The sequence below is a fragment of the Bufo gargarizans genome, chromosome 1 (assembly GCF_014858855.1).
Source record: "Bufo gargarizans isolate SCDJY-AF-19 chromosome 1, ASM1485885v1, whole genome shotgun sequence".
Classification (NCBI taxonomy): Eukaryota; Metazoa; Chordata; class Amphibia; order Anura; family Bufonidae; genus Bufo; species Bufo gargarizans.
In genome coordinates this window covers 753408094-753419492 of record NC_058080.1, presented here as the reverse complement: position 1 = coordinate 753419492, position 11399 = coordinate 753408094, and the positions used below count along the sequence as shown (strand labels likewise).

General features: G+C 50.5%; 1 protein-coding gene across 2 annotated transcripts; it reads right to left on the bottom strand.

The window, feature by feature from the left end:
• Positions 1-5589: 5589 nt before the first annotated feature.
• On the bottom strand, positions 5590-10717 carry LOC122925137. 2 transcript variants are annotated; one of them, XM_044276666.1, is made up of 2 exons: positions 10619-10709; positions 5590-6995 (listed from the first exon to the last, which is right to left on the bottom strand). In XM_044276666.1, exon 2 carries the CDS (start codon positions 6922-6924, stop codon positions 5995-5997), a length of 930 nt encoding a protein of 309 aa, XP_044132601.1. In that variant the 5' UTR covers positions 6925-6995; positions 10619-10709; the 3' UTR covers positions 5590-5994. The 2 variants fall into 2 exon arrangements, 1 of the variants encoding a protein (XP_044132601.1); XR_006387525.1 differs by lacking the exon at positions 5590-6995 and adding an exon at positions 9373-9700 and having other exon boundaries at positions 10619-10717.
• Between the last annotated feature and the right edge of the window lie 682 nt (positions 10718-11399).

Here is an 11399-nt window from a genome sequence, read left to right as displayed (position 1 = left end):
TCATCTTCCACCCCAATCTTACTTTTATTGGCAAAGTGAAGGAGGCACATATCTGGGCATAATGACTGTGAGAGGGGCACATATCTGGGCATAACGACTGTGAGGGAGGCACATATCTGGGCATAACTATTGTGAGGGAGGCACATATCTGGGCATAACTACTGTGAGGGAGGCACATATCTGGGCATAACTACTGTGAGGGAGGCACATATCTGGGCATAACTACTGTGAGGGGCACATATCTGTCATAACAACTGAGGGGGCACAATTCTGGGCATAAAGACTGTGAGGGAGGCACATATATGGGCATAACGATTGTGAGGGGGGCACATATCTGGGCATAACGATTGTGAGGGGGGCACATATCTGGGCATAACTACTGTGAGGGAGGCACATATCAGGCCATAGTTACTGTGAGGGGCACATATCTGGCATAACGACTGTAATGGATCTCCTGGCACTCTGATCGGGTACCTCCGTCGATAGATGCTCCTAGCGCTTCCCGAGGACTCCAACCACTCCATTCGACACCGTAAGCGCCACAGATTCTACGAACCGCCGAAGCTTGGTTGAGGTCTTACCGTCTCCTACCCACCCTGGACCTACGACAAGGCTCCAGCCTCCAGTGAATAAACCTCTCCTAAATCCAGAGAGCAGGAACAGCTCTTACAAGAGCTAGTAGTTATAGCCTGGGGAGTATAGCAAATCTTCAGCATATAGCAATCCCCCAGTGTTGATCAGTTACCCAAACACCAGCCTCAACATGATGAAGGGTAAAAACAGGAACTCTTTATTGAACACACAAACATTGACTTATACACATTTTCCAACAAGGTTACCACCCACAGGGTTTTGTAAAAACAACCAATAAACACGTACAATACACTCAGACACTCCCACACAAAATCCTCCCCTCTGCCTGTGATACAATTACCCCACACAATGGGTTGATGCAATTGTATCACAGGCAGGAGAATACACAGTGTCTTCTGTCCTGGAGACAACCGAGGGTAATTCAATTATCTCTCAGGACAAGGGAAATCGCCAATACACACGTGGGGATAATAGGACAGACATCACTACTCAAATATACAATGTCCCACCCTTTACAGTACACATAGACATTTAACATATCCCAAAATGGCACAAATTAGACCAGGGGTTAAGAGTTAGTAAAAGTCCTTTGTGAACAAAGGAAGCCTGGCTGATGAGAGGGCCCATAATCCTGGGGCAAGAGGCTGGTAGCCAGGCTTCTCCACCACCCAGTGGCGAGGTTGGTTTCCGTCACATTTCTCCCCTTTTCCAAACAAACTAACAGGGTCTCTGACCTTCTGCCGGTCTGTGCCCTTGTTAGTCCAGCAGCCCATCCACAAAACAGAAACAGCAGTACAGCCCACCCACAATAAATGGTTACTACACCTGACCAAAGGATAAACCTGTCCATGTCCATGTGCCTCACCACGGCTGTGTGGGGGACTGGTAGACTGCCTTGGTGGGCAGAGACCAGCGGTACTTTGCCTTGGTGCCAGCGCTACCACGGAAGAAGCCTGGTTGTTGTAGGGGGAGACCGACTGTCTCCCCTTTAGATACACCGCTCTACTGTTGTAGGGAGAGACCGACTGTCTCCCCTTTGGCCAAACAGCCCTGTTGCTAGGCTACAGGACCGACTGTCCCTACCCCCTGTGCTGTGAGTGCAGAGACCATGGTCCCATCTGCACTGTTGTGGGGCTTACTGTCTCCCCCTGGTTCGTTAAACTGCCGCTGGTGGATGGAGACTGTGCTCCCAATTCCTTGTAGATCACATTGCCGCTGGGGAATGGAGACTGGGCTCCCAATTCCCTGTAGATCACACAGCCGCTGGGGAATGGAGACTGGGCTCCCAATTCCCTGTAGAGTACACTGCCGCTGGGGAATGAAGACTGGGCTCCCAATTCCCTGTACATCACACGGCTGCTGGGGGATGGAGACAATGCTCTCCTCTCTCTGCAAAACATACTGCCACTGAGGAGCAGGACCGACTGTCCCTACTCCCTGAAACTCTGGCTGCCGTTGGGGATCTGGGCCGACTACCCAGCATCCCTGCAGGGCCGGTGGAGAGACCTCGGTCCCATTTCAACCTGCCATATGAGGTTCCCCCCAGGACTAGTCTATGAGGTCCCCTACCTGTGTAGCTGGTACTAAAGCAAGGGATACTTCAGTCGGGTCTTCCCAGTAAACCTCCACAATATCCTCCCAGCTGAGGGGCTCTGGACCTGGGTCTGACACTCTGCTCTCTCGCTGAGCCCTCTGAATGGAGTGGAAGAGATCTTGGTAGTCCTGCTCCAGTTCCCACTCCAGGGTTGCTAGGTGAGCCAGGTCTTTCTCTACCTCGTGGGGGTCATCCCAATCCTGCCTAGCCTCCCTCTCATAGAAAATGTTCTGAAATCTGGACTGTGCAGGGCTCCCGAAGTCAGGCTCTGCAAAGGACTCCCATAACAAGCCAGGACCATCAAACTCCTCTGCCTCTGGCTTGTCATGCTCAGCTGTCCAGGGTATATACTGTGCTATATACCACCAGAGCGCCTGGTAGGCCTCCTCCAAACATAGCTCCTGCCATACCCGGTGCTCTAGTTCCATCACCCATTCCTCCAGGGGCTGCTCTCCCAGGAAGGGCATCCGCAGGGCCACTTGCTTCTGCAATTGCTGCTCTCCACTGGGGAGACTCTCATCTCGCCGGTATTGTACATTACCCAGGGCCTGGTACCAGATGCCTTTCCTTTATACATCCCGGCCATCCAGGTCTTCCTCATCGTATGCCACTGCTGGTTCCATCCTGCTGTTGTAGCCAGGGGCGCTGTACTGTTTCTAGCGTTGCCCTCAATTTTGTCAATCCACAAACGGTGTCTCAGAGCTGCTTCTCCTCTCACTAGGACGCCATCCCACTGCTTGCCACCAATATAACGGATCTCCTGGCACCCCGACCGGGTACCTCCATCGATAGATGCTCCTAGCGCTTCCCGAGGACTCCAAGCACTCCACTCGACGCCATAAGCGTCGCAGACCCCACGAACCACCAAAGCTTGGTTGAGGTCTCACCGTCCCCTACCCACCCTCGACCTACGACAAGGCTCCAGTGGGTGAACCTCTCCTAAATCCAGAGAGCAGGAACAGCTCTTACAAGAGCTAGTAGTTATAGCCCGGGGAGTATAGAAAATCTTCAGCGTATAGAAATCCCCCAGTGTTGATCAGTTACCCAAAGACCAGCCTCAACACGATGAAGGGTAAAAACAGGAACTCTTTATTGAACACACAAGCATTGACTTATACACATTTTCCAACAAGGTTACCACCCACAGGGTTTTGTAAAAACAACCACTAAACACGTACAATACACCCAGACACTCCCACACAAAATCCTCCCCTCTGCCTGTGATACAATTACCCCACACAATGAGTTGATGCAATTGTATCACAGGCAGGAGAATACACAGTGTATTCTGTCCTGGAGACAACTGAGGGTAATTCAATTATCTGTCAGGACAAGGGAAATCGCCAATACACACGTGGGGACAATAGGACAGACATCACTACTCAAATATACAATGTCCCACCCTTTACAGTACGCATAGACATTTAACATATCCCAAAATGGCACAAATTAGACCAGGGGTTAAAAGTTTGTAAAAGTCCTTTGTGAACAAGGGAAGCCTGGCTGATGAGAGGGCCCATAATCCTGGGGCAAGAGGCTGGTAGCCAGGCTTCTCCACCACCCAGTGGCGAGGTAGGTTTCGTCACAACGACTGTGAGGGAGGCACATATCTGGACATTACGACTGTGAGGGAGGCACATATCTGGGCATAACGACTGTGAGGCATGGACATATCTGGGCATAACTACTGTCAGGGAGGCACATATCTAGGCATAACTACTGTGAGGGAGGCACATATCTGCACATAACTACTGTGAGGGGCATATAGCTGGCATAACGACTGTGAGGGGGCACATATCTGGGCATAATGACTGTGAGGGAGGCACATATCTGGGCTTAACGACTGTGAGGGAGGCACATATCTGGGCATAACGACTGAGGAGGCACATATCTGGCTATAACCACTGTGAGGGAGGCACATATCTGGCCATAACTACTGTGAGGGGCACATATCTGGCATAACGACTGTGAGGGAGGCACATATCTGGGCATAACGACTGTGAGAGGGGCACATATCTGGGCATAACGACTGTGAGAGAAGCACATATCTGGGCATAACGACTGAGGGAGGCACATATCTGGCATAACTACTGTAAGGGGCACATATCTGGCATAACGACTGTGAGGGAGGCACATATCTGGGCATAACAACTGTGAGAGGGGCACATATCTGGGCATAAAGACTGTGAGAGGGGCACATATCTGGGCATAACGACTGTGAGGGAGGCACATATATGGGCATAATGACTGTGAGGGAGGCACATATCTGGGCATAACGACTGTGAGGGAGGCACATATCTGGGCATAACAACTGAGGGGGAAAATACCTGGCATAATGACTGCGAGGTAGGCACATATCTGGGCATAACTACTGTGAGGGGCACATATCTAGGCATAACGACTGTGAAGGGGCACATGTCTGGCTATAGCTGCTGTGAGGGGCCACAAAGAGAACATAACTATTTTGACGGCTTAATTACTGTGAGGGGCCACAATGTGGGCATTAGTACTGAATGGTAACACTAGATTACCCTGCTATACATTGGCATGGCTTAGTCGTCTTACAGGCCAGCACAGCGCCCCCTGCTGGCGATTTCACAGGGGTAGTCACCATCCCTTCCTTATGTGATTATTCTTTTTCTCTATCACCACAGGGACCTTGTTCTGGATCCAGCAGACATCACGCTGACGCCAGTGACACCCTGGATGCGGTAGGACCAGATTTTATTAGGACTGGGTGAGTGTAGCCATGCATTGGGCTTAGGGCTCTTTCACATGAGTGGATCCTGTGCGGGTAATCTGCTGCGGAAAGAGAGCCAAGCCCCGCTCCGGACAGCAGAGACACTGAGCAGTAACACGATTGATAATGCTCCGTGCCTCTCTGTGATCTTCTTACTACAAAATCACAGTGACACTGTATGTTTTGTATTGCTATAAGTAATGTTAGGATGGAATTGGTTATGTTGAGAACTTGGCTTGGAGGGGAGAGGGCCCAGGCACATTCTTTGCACAGGGGCCCTTTGGTGTCTGTGTCCGCCCCTGTGACCCACACAGACCTTTAACACCTTTGACACAATGCCATGCGGCTCCACAGACTTCACTAATTTCACATCATGTAAGTAAATATTATTCACTAATATGCTATGATACTTACAGCAACACATCGCGAGGATACTGCAGGGAATACTGCACTCCTGGCCACATCTTGTCATCCCTCATGTCAGAAACATTCCTATAGGAGAATTTATACAGGCCAGGCGTAACTGCTCAAATGACAGCTCATACATAAAGGAGGCTCAAATCATTACAAGTAGATTATCCTCCCGTAAGTATACCACATGGTCGCTGAATCGTGCGAAACACATAGCCCAGTCTAAATCTAGGTTAGATATTATTTGTGGTCAGGACCTGACGAGTGGAAGATGCCCAACCACCACCCCCCTACCTGATTGGCCTGAGGTGTGCCTTGGCCTCACTAGGTCGGTATGCCTGAAAAAGGGGGCATACCCTGAATGTGATGGTTGAAATGACTGAATGAAGAATGGGAATGGGTGGGCAGGGGACGTCCGAATGCAGACGTGCTGCCTGGGAGAGCCGGACTGCTTAAGACAGGTACTGGCCCCTCCCACAAATCCAGGCTAGCCTGCGGCCAGCCTTAACACTTGTGGTCAGGACCTGACGAGTGGAAGATGCCCAACCACCACCCCCCTACCTGATTGGCCTGAGGTGTGCCTTGGCCTCACTAGGTCGGTATGCCTGAAAAAGGGGGCAAAACCCACCAGTGAGGGAAGGATTGGCCTGACGTGCTATTCTGCCAACTTACTGAATGCTTGGACCAGCTCTGCTTGTGGCTCCGGGATATACCGCACAAAGCACCCCGAGCGCCAGCGCCCCAAGTGTTTGATGATATGCGCAGGAACTCCATGCTTGGACGCTGCGGATGCCGCACCGATGCGGAAAGAATGCCCCGAGAATTGAGCCGGATTCAAACCTACACTGGTCAACAGGATGCGAATATGTTTGATGAACTGGCTGGACGTCAGTGGACCAACCGGAAATGGAAGTAATGGGTCGGTGGGGCTGTGAAGACTAAGGGCCAGCAAGAGGTTGTCCAAGACTGTCACTGGACACCATGCGTTTGTGGTCTGAAAGAACTTAACTACATGGCCGGGACCTACCTGCCTTGTTTTGTTGTGAGGCAACTGCAAATGAAAATTACTGCCCATCCTTACTAAGTCTCCCTTGTGGAGAGCCACCGCCCCTTGTCTGGCCTGTGTCACTTCACCTGGTCTTAAAAACCCGTAAAACGCCAAGTACATAGCTGCCTTGATCACCAGGCTGGGAAGGACTCCGAATGGTGACAGTGTGAGGACTTCCGACAGGCTACGAAACGTGTCCCCCGAAATCGGTTGACGGACCGACTTGACCGTGACCTGGCTTTTCTGAATGCCTCTGAGGATGGCCTTGATCGGGTGAGCAGAAAATATAGAGGGTCTGTCTGGCTCTTGAAGTGCCAAAAAATGCTGCACCCCAGCCAAATATAGCCTAATGGTGTTGTAGGATAAAGCCAATACCGAGTGACAATAAGACACGAAAGCCACCATATACTTGACCTGACCAGTGTCACCCCTAGGATATAGCAACTGGAAGTCTAAGAAAACCACCCACGCTCGGCGGTATGACCTCAATGTACTGATCGACAAAGACTTTGTAATGAGTGAACTGGCGACCACCATCAGCGAGTTTAGTCCAAGACCAGCAGCCGCCAGTCCGGAACCGGGGTGCCCACTGAGTCTGCTTCTGGGTTCTGTAAGAAAAAGCGTGAAAAATCAAAGCGAGATAAAGCATCAGCTGCAATATTGCTCACCCCGTCCAAAAACAGGGCATGAAAATGAAACCCCTGTTCCAGGGCTATCCAGGTCAACCTACGCATGAAAGACATGATGAGTAACGATTTAGATCTACCCTTGTTAATGATCTCTGCAGTCGCCATGTTGTCAGTGTGGAAAACCACCGTGTGACCCGACCACCTATGCCCCCAAACTATAGCAGCTGCTACTATAGGATAGATCTCGAACAATGCCGACGTCTGAGAAAACCCCGGCATCTGTAGTACATGCGTGGGCCATGAGCCGGCGAACCAATGTGAGCCAAATATGGCCGCAAAACCTATCGAGGCAGCTGCGTCTGAAAATACGTGTGGAGAATCAGACGTGGCCCTTGGAATGAACATGGAAATGCCATTCCACCCGCTGAGAAATCTGTCCCACATGAACAGATCTGCTCGGGCGTTGGCATTAAGATGCACTGATGCGTCCAAATCACTGGTCTGTTGGAGTAGGACTAGCAATCTAGAAATAAATGATCTACCCTGAGGAATGATCCTCATGGCGAAGTTTAACATACCCAACAGAGACTGCAATTCTCTCTTGGTGCAAACCTGCGACGTGAGCAAGGAACGGACACCTAACTTGATCCTGTCGAGTTTGTCTTGTGGCAGACTGGCCGACATGTCGCGTGAATCCAGGGAGATCCCCAAGAATGTGACAACCTGCGCAGGCCCTTCTGTTTTGTGGGCAGCAACCGGAATGTTTAACTCCTTGAAAACTTGCAAGAGAATCTGCAAGTCAACAGGCGCCCGTGAGGGTTCTTCTATCAACAGAAAATCATCCAGGTAGTGAATGACATTCTGGCAAGCCCGTACTTCCAACAAAATCCATTCCAGAGCCTGCGCTAACTTATCAAACAGACTGGGGCTGCTCTTGGAACCAAACGTCAACTTGGTGGCGAAATAGTAAGCATCTCTCCATTTGATGCCATGCCACTGCCAGAGAGATGGGCTAATGGGCAGCAGTTTGAACGCATCAGAGACATCTGCTTTGGACAGCCAAGCACCCCTGCCTGTCTGTAGAATGACCTGGATAGCCTGGTCCACGGAAGTGTACTTCAATGAAAATTCCTCAGACGGAATCAATGAGTTGAGACTAGGAACGTGAGAAGAATGTGGAGCAGACAAGTCATAAATCAAACGAAATTTATTGGAGTATTTCCCCTGTACCACCCCCACCGGGCTCACCCTCCATGTGAAAAAAGGAGAGGACTGGAAAGGACCAATTATGAAGCCCTTCTCCAGCTCACTTGCCAACAGCAGATCCACCAGGTCAGGACGTCTAGAAGCCGACTGCAGGTTGGGGCATTCATGAGTCTGCTGAGGTAAGGCGATGAGCCCGGTGTGGAACCCCCGTGAAAATCCTTCCACCAGAAAAGCGCGGAACGACTGCACCGGATGAAGTCGCAGCAGCTGGTCTAGAACCTCGACATTCACCCGGCTCAGTCATGCCGGCTTCACGGTGCAGACTGTGACCGGATGTGCCCTAAAACATGTGGCACAGATGTGCAGGAGCCTGCACTGGCTGAAATTGCAGACAGCATAGTTGAAGTTGTTGCAGAGCTGGGCTTTCCCTAAGTAATGAATGGGTCTCCCCAGTTTGTCAAACTGGGTAGCCTGCTGGCTGGGACCCGGGTTGATCCCGCCTCTGGAGGTACTGGGGGCGGCTGTGAGGTCAGCCAATGGGCACCAGGCGGTAGTATGAGCAGGAGACTGACATGTGGCGCACACCGGGGACTTCAAACTGGCGAAGTGCCTACAGAATAACTCCATGTCAATATTGCTCCAGTCCGTGACTACCTGGAACTGGGCCCAAATGGCTGCAGCTTTGGCCGAGAAGGACCTATGATAATCATAGAATGCTGTGCCCCCGTACTTGTGCGCCAAATCTACCACCCTGTAGAGGTAAATGTCCAACTCCTCTCTCCTGTTGGGGCTGGCGGAACACACAACGTCTCTGAACAGGCTGAAAGCCAGGACGAACTCAGCCAGGGTCAGCTTGCGACTGAGCCTGGGGTCTTTGGCCTTGAGTACTACTGACAACTCGCTGCAGCCGAAGGACTTATTTTCTGTAACGTCGTGGGACGTAATTAACAAGGATGCCAAGTTGACATCCTTGCCCTCTAGGATGTCCTTCTTAATACTGGGCCTGACGAAATACACCGGCGCCACAGAAGGCACTCCCCCGCCCTGTGACAGGTTGGCTGTTAAACGAAGAGTAGGCACGGTACCTGTGACCACAGCCGGAGGTGCCGCGCCACCAGCTGGCCCAACTGCTGGGGGGGGGTCGCGACGCTGTTCCATTACTTCCATCCGGGCTTGTAAATCCTGGATGGAACTAGTGAGCGTGTTTAATACCGCGTGGATCTGTACCAAGGAATTGGAGATGGTGGTATTGCCGCCGGAAGCAGCCGGCCTGGCTTGTGGTGTAGCGGGAAAGAGCAGACTGAATAATTCCGCCTTTCTGGCAGTAGCCGCAAACGGAATCCCTCTCCTGAGCAATTCAGCCGTCAACCTAGGCACAGTCCAAGCCCTGAGGGATGGAGTGCTGCCGTGTTCGGACCCTCTTGGAGACGGAGGCAAGGACACAAACTCTTCAATGTCTGAAGGCTGAGACATGACGACTGCAACCACACAACAACAACAGAGAAAGGGAGAGAGGAGGGGAAAAAGAAAACAAAAACAACCTGTTAACCCTACGACCTGCTGCCCATAAGCCGACAGACAAGGTGACAGAATCTAAACCCCCCCCCCCCAGCAGCGTGGAACGTTTTGACGAGAAGCCGACGAGGCTGACAGGGAGTATGATAGTCGTTTCCACTGACGTATGAGACGAGCCCGAGTTTGTCTGAATCTGTGACGTGGCAGATTCATTAAAAACGAACACTGCGGGCTAACGAACCTACAGACGTGGTAGGTGATGTATGTAAGTATAGGATTTGTGGAAAACAGACCGTATGACGTATGACACTATTCTACGAGATGATGCGAGGTGTCTCTGTCTGTCGTGCGAGAGTGTGGCTGTACTAGCGAATGTACCTATGCTAGTGGTGTATGCACGAAGTTTGGTGGAAAAAGGTTCCCACCCCTTTTTTTTTTTTTTTTTATTAAACAATCCACCTATTTTTTTTTTTTTTTTTTTTCTTCTTTATTTAACAACCCACTTTTTTTTTTTTTTTTTTCGTCAAACTGGCTGATGTGCAAACTATGTGTCTAAGGTATGTATGTAGTGTATGTGAAGAGTGTCAAACATGTGCACCACCAGCAACCTTGTAAGTAATCAACCCAGTAATGGCACCAGGACCCAGCTACCAGAGTTTTAACCTGCTGAGCCCAGATGACTCGCAGCCCCTGTGTAAACTTAAATGCAGGTTATGTTGAAAAGGCAGTGAGCTCCAACCATGTGACAATGCTGCCCCCTGGTGCCAAAACTTGAATTGCATGTGCCTGAACGTAGTGAGGAGAAGCGATCCTCCGGCACACTTCCCCCTCTCTACACACCCTCCTACCCTCCCCCACGTTGCCACAGTGCCCAAACAAACCAGTTATCCTGGACAACGATCTTTAACAGCTGCAGACTGAAGGGAAAGGTACACCCGGCTTCTCTGAGGACCCACTCGTGCAGGACGCTTGCTGATGACGTCACACCCGGAAGTAGCAGACGTCCGAATGCAGACGTGCTGCCTGGGAGAGCCGGACTGCTTAAGACAGGTACTGGCCCCTCCCACAAATCCAGGCTAGCCTGCGGCCAGCCTTAACACATCTCCTAAAATGCGAGCAACTAATACTAAGATTGACACACACATCACGCTATTTGCGACCTGGTATAGTCAAGAATATCCACAAATTTGCTAAATTATAAGAAAATATTTTGCTTTGTCGCAGCTAGATGAAAACTGGTCAGAAGTCACGGGGGATGGTGCCAAATGTGCAGCGCGTATGGCTACCACATTGGGACAGAAGCTCAGTCTAAGTCTATTTTCTAAAAATCCAACCTATATGGCTACAGTGCCAGGGGAGTTTCAAGTGTGGGCACCGCATTTGTACGTGTTGTCAGTATATGCGGACTAGGCGGGTGGTGCAGTCGACGGCTATTGGACGTGTTTTTCAGATAAAACAGTATATTAGTTGTAACACTAGCCTTGGCGTCTATTGCATCACCTGCTCAGCCTGCAGTTTACAATATATAGGCTGTACTACTAATGAACTAAAAATCTGCATCAGAAAGCATCTATCTGATATACTGCACTATAAGGCAAAAAATGTATCTGCGGTGAATCTACACTTTGTGGTTGTTCATCAAGGTAATACTGAACATTTTCA

What these genes read in the sequence shown, in the direction of transcription:
- LOC122925137 (XM_044276666.1), bottom strand. Translation starts at nt 6,924, where the DNA reads ATGGTGGTCGCCAGTTCACTCATTACAAAGTCTTTGTCGATCAGTACA.